The 11,363-nt window shown below is 49.4% G+C and overlaps 1 protein-coding gene across 1 annotated transcript; it reads right to left on the bottom strand.

The window, feature by feature from the left end:
- Positions 1 to 1,436: 1,436 nt before the first annotated feature.
- Positions 1,437 to 10,898, bottom strand: LOC135537948 (plexin-B1-like; the record flags this gene model as incomplete). The annotated part of the gene is made up of 8 exons (XM_064963955.1): positions 1,437 to 1,484; positions 2,042 to 2,101; positions 2,879 to 3,004; positions 5,067 to 5,286; positions 5,963 to 6,139; positions 8,659 to 8,901; positions 9,274 to 9,425; positions 10,732 to 10,898. Coding segments are annotated over 8 exons (1,193 nt in total), but the record flags the coding sequence as incomplete, so codon positions are not given.
- Between the last annotated feature and the right edge of the window lie 465 nt (positions 10,899 to 11,363).

Below are 11,363 nucleotides of genomic sequence, written 5' to 3'. Positions count from 1 at the left end.
CTGCAGTATCCCCAACTCTTTACCGCAGCAGTATCCCCTACTCTTTACCGCAGCAGTATCCCCAACTCTTTACCGCAGCAGTATCCCCAACTCTTTACCGCAGCAGTATCCCCAACTCTTTACCGCAGCAGTATCCCCAACTCTTTACCGCAGCAGTATCCCCAACTCTTTACCGCAGCAGTATCCCCAACTCTTTACCGCAGCAGTATCCCCAACTCTTTACCGCAGCAGTATCCCCAACTCTTTACCGCAGCAGTATCCCCAACTCTATACCGCAGCAGTATCCCCAACTCTTTACCGCAGCAGTATCCCCAACTCTTTACCGCAGCAGTATCCCCAACTCTTTACCGCAGCAGTATCCCCAACTCTTTACCGCAGCAGTATCCCCAACTCTTTACCGCAGCAGTATCCCCAACTCTTTACCGCAGCAGTATCCCCAACTCTTTACCGCAGCAGTATCCCCAACTCTTTACCGCAGCAGTATCCCCTACTCTTTACCGCAGCAGTATCCCCAACTCTTTACCGCAGCACTATCCCCAACTCTTTACCGCAGCAGTATCCCCAACTCTTTACCGCAGCAGTATCCCCAACTCTTTACCGCAGCAGTATCCCCAACTCTTTACCGCAGCAGTATCCCCAACTCTTTACCGTAGCAGTATCCCCAACTCTTTACCGCAGCAGTATCCCCAACTCTTTACCGCAGCAGTATCCCCAACTCTTTACCGCAGCAGTATCCCCTACTCTTTACCGCAGCAGTATCCCCAACTCTTTACCGCAGCAGTATCCCCAACTCTTTACCGCAGCAGTATCCCCAACTCTTTACCGCAGCACTATCCCCAACTCTTTACCGCAGCACTATCCCCAACTCTTTACCGCAGCAGTATCCCCTACTCTTTCTCGTCACTTCTCTCACAATATACCACGGCCTCTCTCTATATCCCTCTAACTCTGCCTGTGGGGGAGAAGGTTGGTGCATTTAAATATAATGCATGTGCTTGTAGCTCCTAGTTATGGGAACCCACATTATGGCAATTGACTTGAAAGGGGATGTAGGTTCTAGTAATTCTATTTTTATGGATTAGTTAGTGTTGGGGTCTGACCTGTGAACTCCTTCTTGCAGCGGTCTCTCACACTGGTCTCCAGGTTCTCCAGTTGGATCTGAACCTTCTTGTAGTCCCTCAGAGCCTGTTTACTCTTCCTCCTGTTGCACACACACACACACACACACACACACACACACACACACACACACACACACACACACACATTAGAACTGAACTCATCTCAAGATAAAGAAGGTTCACGTAAACAAATACCTGTGCACACACACATACCTGTAGATGAGCACTATGATGAGGACAATGAGGGCTAGGATGGAGGCCCCACGCCCACCCCTACCTGGGCCTCCAGGGGGAAGGTGGACAGGCTGGAGGATGTCAAGACTGCACCATGCCCAGGGAGAAGTTCAGGTTGCCCATGTGGACCTGGAAACACACACAGACCAATCTGCTATGGCGCTAGGCTGTACAAGCTAAGTTAGTTTTAATTAGCCTCAAAATGGGGGTGAGGGAGCCAAAAGAGACTACTGAGATGTGTCAACCGTGCTTTTATCAGAAAACCTTACTGTCGACTCAGTCCTCCCATTTTTATTTCCTCAATATCTCGCTCTCAAAGCGCATTGGAGGACAAGGTCCGAGGGAGGGACCTTGGATCCTCTCTCCATTGCGCCTTGAGAGAAGTGAGAACGGAGGTAACAAGGACAGAGGAAGCAAGGATTTGACAACTAATAATGTTTTTAGACACAGCCCTATTGTGTTGGAATGAATGCTCTTATCCATCTTGTGTACTGTAATGTGTATGTTTGTCCTCAGGACAGTGCGTACAGGGAAAGGAACTGCAGAGGCGGAAGTGGGACTCACAGTGAACTCAGGCAGCGGTCGGCACCCCGCGTTTCCTTCCGCCATTGGGGAGTCCCGGGGAGGGCTGCTGGGGTGGGGCTCGCAGTACAGGTGGTTTCGGGTCAGGGCCTTCACACACACACCCCCTCCCCCACCAACACCACCACCTCTCTTTTAGAGATGGCCAGGTCCAAGTTCTCACCCTGGGGAGGGGAGAGAGACATAGAAAGACAGGGAGTATGAGATAAGAGGGGCGAAAGAGAGAAGATATTACCACATTGAGCATCATGCTGGAATCAAAACTTCTGTATTCCTTTTATTTGGAACATTCCTCTATTTCCCCAATGTGCAGGTCTATCTTTCAAGGGAGTCTAGCCTTCCACTAAACAGACAGGGGGATAGAATGAAAGTTTTATTTGCGACTGCAACTTTCAGCTGCAAGGTCTTTGAGTTGAGTGGAATGTCTTGCAATAAAATATAGAAATAAGACATCATTTCCATTCTATCCCCTTGCCTTGGCTTTATAGTAGTAGCTAGCGGGTAATGCTAACCTCCAGCTGTCAACTGTACATGCTGTTAGCCTGAAGCTGGCTGCCTCCAGCGTATTTACCAAGTTGAGAGAGTAGCAGCTAGCGGACAATGCTAACCTCCAGCAGTTATTTAACAAGTTGGAGAGAGTAACAGCTAGCGGATAATGAACCTCCAGCAGCTTATTTAACAAGAGAGAGCAGCAGCTAGCGGACAATGCTAACCTCCAGCAGCTTATTTAACAAGTTGAGAGAGTAACAGCTAGCGGATAATGCTAACCTCCAGCAGCTTATTTAACAAGTTGAGAGAGTAGCAGCTAGCGGCTAACGCTAACCTCCAGCTGAATAAAGCTTCCTGGGTTGTAGCGGTAGGGCTTGAGGGGCTCCTGCTGGTTGAGCGGGTGCAGCACGGGGTTAGGCTCATAGCTAAATGCCCCCTGGGGCTGACGGCACCAAACGGGAAGCGCAGGTTGTCCAGGAGGAAGGCCACGTCCACCTGTGAGCCCCACACAGGGGCTCCAATGCCGGGCTCCGGCACAGAATCAGACTGGACGAGTTGACCTCGCAACGCTCCATGTACTGGTGGAGGGAGATAGAGGAGGGGGAGGAGTAAATCAATCCATCAATCAAATGCATTCATAAAGCACTTTTTACATCAGCAGTTGTCACAAAGCACTTTTAAATAACCCAAGATGGAGGGCAGCAGGGTAGAAACTACTAGTCTGTTCAACCTCTCTTTTGTATCTTCCGAGATTCCTAAAGATTAGAAAGCTGCGTGCTCATCCCCCTCTTCAAAGGGGGTGACACTCTAGACCCAAACTGTTACAGACCTATATCTATCCTTCCCTGCCTTTCCAAAGTCTTCAAAAGCCAAGTTAACAAACAGATCACTGACCATTTCGAATCCCACCGTACCTTCTCCACTGTGCAATACGGTTTCCGAGCTGGTCATGGGTGCACCTCGGGCACTCTCAAGGTACAAAACAATATCATAACCGCCATTGATAAAAGACAGTACTGTGTGGCCGTCTTCGTCGACCTGGCCAAGGCTTTCGACTCTGTCAATCACCGTAATCTTAACGGCAGACTCAACAGCCTTGGTTTCTCTAATGACAGCCTCGCCTCCTTCACTAACTACTTCTCAGATAGAGTTCAGTTTGTCAAATTGGAGGGCCTGTTGTCCAGACCTCTGGCAGTCTCCATGAGGGTACCACAGTGTTCAATTCTTGGGCCGCCTCTTTTCTCTGTATACATCAATGATGCTGCTCTTGCTGCGGGTGATTCCTTGATCCACCTCTACGCAGACAACACCATTCTGTAGACATCTTTCCCTTCTTTGGAAACTGTTAACAAACCTCCAAACAAGCTTCAATGCCATACAACACTCCTTCCGTGGTCTCCAACTGCTCTTAAATGCTAGTAAAACTAAATGCATGCTCTTCAACCGACGCGCTGCCCACACCTGCCCGCCCGACTAGCATCACTATTCTGGACAGTTCTGACCTAGGAATATGGGACGACTACAAATACCTCGGTGTCTGTTAGACTGTAAACTCTCCTTCCAGACACATTAAGCATCTCCAATCCAAAATCAAATCTAGAATCAGCTTCCTATTTCGCAACAAAGCCTCCTTCACTCACGCTGCCAAACTAACCTCGTAAACGGACTATCCTACCGATCCCCGACTTCAGCGATGTCATTTACAAAATAGCCTCCAACACTCTACTCAGCAAACTGATTCAGTCTATCACAGTGCCATCTGTATTATCACCAAAGGCCCATATACCACCCACTACTGCGACTGTATGCTCGTCGCGCATAGTAGTCACCAGACCCACTGGCTCCAGGTCATCTATTCGACTTTGCTAGGTAAAGCTCCGCCTTCAGCTCACTGGTCACCATAACAACACCAACCCGTAGCACGCACTCCAGCAGGTATATTTCACTGGTCATCCCCAAAGCCAACACCTCTTTGGCCGCCTTTCCTTCCAGTGCTCTGCTGCCAATTACTGAAACGAATTGCATAAATTTATGAAATTGGAGACTTACATCTCCCTCACTAACTTTAGCAGCTTACCGATCACTGCAGCTGTACATAGCCCATCTGTAAATAGCCCATCCAACTACCTTCCTCATCCCCATATTGTTTTTATTGACTTTTTTTCGCTATTTTGCACAACACTATTTCTACTTGCACATCATCATCGGCACATCTATCACTCCAGTGTTAATTTGCTAAATTGTAATTACTTCGCTACTATGGCCTATTTATTGCCTTACCTCCTTACTCCATTTGCACACACTGTATATAGATTTTTCTGTTATTGACTGTACTTTTGTTTATCCCATGTGTAACTTTTTGTCGCACTGCTTTGCTTTATCTTGGCCAAGTCGCAGTTGAAATTAGAACTTGTTCTCAACTGGCCTACCTGGTTAAATAAAGGTTAAATAAAAAATATTTTAAAAAAAGTTACAATATTACTCCTTAGAATAGATTCTACAAAATACAGGAGAAAGATACATTTCATCTATACAGTCCTAAAACACTCACCACCCACTCTCCTTCCCTCACCACACACTCACCACACACACCACACACTCTCCTTCCTCACCACACACTCTCCTTCCCTCACCACACACCTGTATGATGGAGCAGACTGGGTCCCCAGGGCAGTTGGGCTCCGGTACGATCCTGCGATGCCTCCACAGCACCTTGTCCTCTGTCTCATGCTCCCTTTCTTCTCCATTCCTCCTCCTTCTCCTCTGGGGGATGGACTCCCAGGGGAAAACAGTGACCAACATGTTAGGTTGCTGTACCACATCCAGGTTGTGACCCGACACGAAGATCAGACGGCCACCGCTATACACAGAGATGGGAGGAAATGTCACAAACCCATAGAAATACAATTACTAGAACGAAAAGGTTGTGGCCCAACACAAAGTGCAGACACCCACCTCTACACAAACAGACAGGGAGGAGATGTGTCACAACACCTGTATGAGTGGGGCCAGGGACACTGAATTTAGGCTTATAAATCCTTCTTTAACCTGTGTCCTCCCTTCATCTACACTGATTGAAGTGGATTTATTGATCCCTTATTGACATCAATAAGGGATCATAGCTTTCACCTGGATTCACCTGGTTTGTCTATGTCAAGGAAAGATCAGGTGTTAATGTTTTGTTCAGTCAGTCTCCCATTTTTATGTATGAGTGGGGCCAGGGACTCAACTTTAGATGGACCAGACAGACACTGCTACACACAGAGATAAGGAGGACAATGTTTCATAATGAACGTAGACATATAACTACTAGAATGGTAATTCCCATTCAAGTTAATGTCCTGTGATGGTCAGACTTGTGGCCATATTGAGTGTCCACTCGAGTGTTTCAGTCCAGTGGGGTGAAGTCCACTCAACTTAAGATAATTATTATCAAGACGTTCCCTTAAGCGAAGTTCACGTAAACCAACTTCAGTTCACTTCAAGTGACACATCTATAGATCTGTAAGAGGTCACACACACACACACACACACACCTGAGGAAGCTCTTGGCGGGCGCGGCCTGGGTGATGTTGGGGTTGGGGGTGAAGCTGTAGGCTGACTCGTGAAGGTGGCGCTGGCTGTTGCCATAGTGAAGCGTCACGCGGTGATCACCCGTCCTGTTGCTGCTGCCCGTCACACACACCACACTGTCATCCTGGGCCTCTGATAAACTGGGGGAGGAGAGAAGAGGAGTGGGGGAGGAGAGAAGAGGAGTGGGGAGGAGAGAAGAGGAGAGGAGAGAAGAGGGGGGGAGGAGAGAAGAGAAGGGGGAGGAGGGAGGAGTGGGGGAGAAAGAGAAGGGGGAGGAGAGAGAGGAGTGGGGGAGAGAAGAGAAGGGGGAGAGAGAAGAGGGGAGGAGTGGGGGAGGAGAGGGGAGAAGAGGAGTGGGGGAGGGAGAGAAGAGGAGTGGGGGAGGAGGGAGGAGGAGAGAAGAGGAGTGGGGGAGGAGAGAAGGGAGGAGAGAAGAGGAGTGGGGGGAGAGAAGAGGAGGAGAGAGAGGAGGGGGGAGAGAGAAGAGAAGGGGAGGAGAGAGGAGGGGGGAGGAGAGAAGAGTGGGGGAGAAGAGAAGGGGGAGAGAGAGAGGGAGTGGGGGAGGGAGAGAGAGAGTGGGGGAGGGAGTGGGGGAGGAGAGAAGAGGAGTGGGGGAGGAGAGAAAGGGGAGGAGAGAAGAGGGAGTGGGGGAGGAGAGAAGAGAAGGGAGGGGGGAGGAGAGAGAAGAGAGGAGGGGGAGGAGAGAAGAGGAGTGGGGAGGAGGGGGAGTGGGGGAGGAGAGAAGAGGAGTGGGGGAGGAGAGAGAGAAAGGGGAGAAGGGAGGGAGGGAGTGGGGAGGAGAGAAGAGAGGGAGGAGAGAGAGGAGGAGGGAGAGAAGAGGAGGGGGAGGAGAGAAGAGAGTGGGGGAGGGAGGAGGGAGGGAAGAGAAGAGGAGTGGGGGAGGAGAGAAGAGGAGTGGGGAGGAGAGAAGAGTAGGGAGGAGAGAAGAGAAGGGAGGAGGAGAGAAGAAAGGGAGGAGGAGAGAAGAGAAGGGAGGAGGGAGAGAAGAGAAGGGAGGGAGGAGAGAAGAGAAGGGAGGAGGAGAGAAGAGAAGGGAGGAGGAGAGAAGGGAGGAGGAGAGAGGAGAGAAGGGAGGAGGGAGAGAAGGGAGGAGGAGAGAAGAGAAGGGAGGAGGAGAGAAGAGAAGGGAGGAGGAGAGAAGAAAAGGGAGGAGGAGAGAAGAGAAGGGAGGAGGGAGAAGAGAGAAGGGGGAGGGAGAGAGAGAAGGGAGGAGGAGAGAAAGAGAAGGGAGGAGGGGAGAGAAGAGGAAGGGAGGAGGAGAAGAGAAGGGAGGAGGAGAGAAGAGGAGTGGGGGAGGAGAGAAGAGGAGTGGAGGAGGAGAGAAGAGAAGGGAGGAGGAGAAGAGAAGGGAGGAGGAGAGAAGAGAAAGGGAGGAGGAGAGAGAAGAGAAGGGAGGAGAGAAGGAGGGAGGAGGAGAGAAGAGAAGGGAGGAGGAGAGAGAGAGAAGGGAGGAGGAGAGAAGAGAAGGGGAGGAGAGAAGAGGAGTGGGGAGGGAGAAGAGAGTGGAGGAGGAGAGAAGAGAAGGGAGGAGGAGAGAAGAGAAGGGAGGAGGAGAGAAGAGAGGAGGGGGAGAGAGAAGAGAAGGGAGGAGGAGAGAAGAGAAGGAGAGGAGAGAAGAGAGTGGGGGAGGAGAGAAGAGGAGTGGAGGAGAGAAGAGAAGGGAGGAGGAGAGAGAAGGGAGGAGGAGAAAGAGAAGGGGGAGGAGAAAGAGGGGAGGAGGAGAGAAGAGAAGGGAGGAGGGAGAGAAGAGAAGGGAGGAGGAGAGAAGAGAAGGGAGGAGGAGAGAAGGGAGGAGGAGAGAAGGGAGGAGGAGAGAAGAGAGGAGGAGAGAAGAGAAGGGAGGAGGAGAGAAGGAAGGGGAGGAGGAGAGAAGAGAAGGGAGGAGGAAGAGAAGGGAGGAGGAGAGGAGAAGGGAGGAGGAGAGAAGGGGAGGAGGAGAGAAGGGAGGAGGAGAGAGAGAAGGGGAGGAGGAGAGAAGAGAAGGGAGGAAGAGAAGAGGAGGAGAGAAGGGAGGAGAGAGAAGAGAAGGGAGGAGGAGAGAAGGGAGGAGGAGAGAAGAGAAGGGAGGAGGAGAGAAGAGAAGGGAGGAGGAGAGAAGAGAAGGGAGGAGGAGAGAAGAGAAGGGAGGAGGAGAAGGGAGGAGGGAGAGAGAGGAGGAGAGAAGAGAAGGGAGGAGGAGAGAAGAGAAGGGGGGAGGGAGGAGAGTGGGGGAGGGGAGAGAAGAGAAGGGAGGAGGAGAGAAGAGAAGGGAGGAGGAGGGAGGAGGGAGAGAAGAGAGGGAGGAGGGAGAGAAGAGAAGGGAGGAGGAGAAGAGGGAGTGGAGGAGGGAGAGAAGAGAAGAGAAGAGGAGTGGGGGAGGAGAGAAGAGAAGGGAGGAGGAGAGAAGAGAAGGGAGGAGGAGAGAAGGGAGGAGGAGAGAAGAGAAGGGAGGAGGAGAGAAGAGAAGGGAGGAGGAGAGAAGAGAAGGGAGAAGGAGGAGGAGAGAAGAGAAGGGAGGAGGAGAGAAGAGAAGGGAGGAGAAGAGAAGGGAGGAGGAGAGAAGGGGGAGATAAAGAACAGAAGTACAGCACAGTGAACAGGATTATGTATCTGAATCTCTCTTTATGTGTGTTCATGAGTGAGTTTCATAATCACTCACATGACACATTGTACTCCTCCCACGGTGACAGTGATGTCAGAGGGGCGTCCCGTGAGCAGGTTCCTCCCAGTGATGGTCAGGGACGTGCCCCCTGCCTTGGGACCCCTCTGTGGGGACACCTCCATCACAAACGGATCCTGGTAGCTGAACCTCTGGCTGGAGAGGCCAAACTCTCCCCCGCTCACTTCTACTGACACTTGGCCTGTCTTCTCTCCCCCACTGGCTTTGGTCTTACACACAATCCTACAGAGGACACACACAGATACAGGATAATTATGAATCATAGTAATCTCACACGGAAGGAGTAATCACACTCACGTTGACCTCCTCCCCCACCTAACACAGAGACAGGTAGTCTAGTGGTTAGAGCGTTGGACTAGTAACCAAAAGGCTGCTAGATTGAATGCCCAAGCTGACAAGGTAAAATCTGTAATTCTGCCCCTGAGTAAGGCAGTTAAACCCACTGTTCCCCGGGCGGCGAAGACGTGATGTTGATTAAGGCAGCTCCCCGCACCTCTCTGATTCAGAGGGGTTGGGTTAAATGCAGAAAACCCATTTCAGTTGAACACATTCAGTTGTACAACTGACTAGGTATCTCCCTTTCACAGTCCATACCTGGAGGAGACCTCGTAGAGGTGGGGGATGACAGAGCAGGAAACCCCAGCCACAGTGACAGAGTGCAGGATGTCCTCAGCCTTCTGGCCCAGGTTGGACCCTGAGATGGTCAGCAGGGTTCCCCCCTCCACCAGTCCAGACAGGGGCTCAATCTAACACAGAAGTATAAAACACGTTAGAACTGATTCTTTCTCGTACTCAACAATAAGATTACAACAGTAATTCCAGAGTTATATCTCTATAAATGACTCTGGTTCATTCCATTAAGTTAACCTGTTGATGCTCTGGGGGTGCTATTTCATTTTTGGATGAAAAACGTTCCCGTTTTAAACAAGATATTTTGTCACAAAAAGATGCTCGACTATGCATATAATTGATAGCTTTCAAAAGAAAACACTCTGACGTGTCCAGAACTACCAAGATATTTTCTGTGCGTGCCCTAGAACGTGAGCTTCAGGCAAAACCAAGATGAGACGGCATCCAGGAAATGAGCAGGATTTTTGAGGCTCTGTTTTCCATTGTCTCCTTATATGGCTGTGAATGCGAGAGGAATGAGCCTGCCCTTTCTGTCGTTTCCCCAAGGTGTCTGCAGCATTGTGACGTATTTGTAGGCAGATCATTGGAAGATTGACCATAAGAGACCACATTTACCAGGTGTCCGCCCGGTGTCCTGCGCCGAAATTGGTGCGCAAAAGTCACCTGCCAGTATTTTTCCATGGGATACAGAGAGGAAAGCAAGCTTCCACAAACTGCATATCAATGAAGAGATATGTGAAAAAACACCTTGAGGATTGATTCCAAACAACGTTTGCCATGTTTCGGTCGATATTATGTAGTTAATCCAGAAAAAGTTTTACGTTGTAGGTCACTGAATTTTCGGTTCGTTTCGGTAGCCAGACGCAATGTAGAAAACGGAACGATTTCTCCTACACACAGACGCTTTCAGGAAAAACTGCGCATTTGGTATGTAACTGAGAGTCTCTTCATTGAAAACATCAGAAGCTCTTCAAAGGTAAATTATTTTATTTATTTGGTTATCTGGTTTTTGTGAAAATGTTGCGTGCTAAATGCTACTCAAAATGCTATGCTAGCTTTGCATACTCTTACACAAATTAGTCAATTTCTATGGTTCAAAAGCATATTTTGAAAATCTGAGATGACAGTGTTGTTAAGAAAAGGCTAAGCTTGAGAGCAGACGCATTATTTTCATTTTATTTGCGATTTTCAGAAATCGTTAACGTTGCGTTATGCTAATGAGCCTGAGGCTTTAGTCACGATACCGGATCCGGGATGGGGAGTTTCAAGAAGTTAAGCCAGAAATATTCTAGTGAACATCAACAAAGATAATTACATCTGTCACACTTATGACACTGTGTCAAGTGTTAAAAAGTGTTGAGCATTAATACAATGATAGAGTTCTTGACGGGGGGGATGGGGGGGTGGACGGACGGTACTCACGGCATGGATGACGGGGGCGGGGCAAGTCTGTTCGAGGGGCTCGCTGCAGGAGTCTCCGTACAGACAGGTGGACTGGTCCCCTCCACACCACACACAGCCATACTTCTGGTCCGCCGTGTGACACTGGCTACAGTCAGAACGCCCCACAGAACAGTTGTACAGAGTCACTGGAAGGGACAGGAAGAGAGAGTTATAGAGACTGTGAGAGATAGCGTGACTTAGAGTTTACAGTATGTTGAAATATTGTTGCTTAATGTTTAACTCTACACTAATAGTCATTGAGAAAGAGTGAGAGCGAGAGAAAAATATAACAGTCATTGAGAGAGAGAGAGAGCGAGAGAGCGATAAGTCATTGCGAGAGAGAGAGAAAGATAGTCAGTGAGAGAAAGATAGTCATTGAGAGAGAGAAAGATAATACAGTCATTGAGAGAGAGAGAGCGAGATAACAGTCATTGAGAGAGAGATAATACAACAGTCATTGAGAGAGAGAGAGATAATACAACAGTCATTGAGAGATAGAGAGATAATACAACAGTCATTGAGAGATAGAGAGATAATACAACAGTCATTGAGAGAGAATACAACAGTCATTGAGAGAGAGAGAGGTAATACAACAGTCATTGAGAGAGAGA

The sequence above is a fragment of the Oncorhynchus masou genome, unplaced genomic scaffold (genome assembly GCF_036934945.1).
Source record: "Oncorhynchus masou masou isolate Uvic2021 unplaced genomic scaffold, UVic_Omas_1.1 unplaced_scaffold_8758, whole genome shotgun sequence".
In the NCBI taxonomy this organism is placed as follows: Eukaryota; Metazoa; Chordata; class Actinopteri; order Salmoniformes; family Salmonidae; genus Oncorhynchus; species Oncorhynchus masou.
The sequence above is the reverse complement of the archived record's forward strand: the minus strand, read 5'-3'. Positions and strand labels throughout refer to the sequence as shown.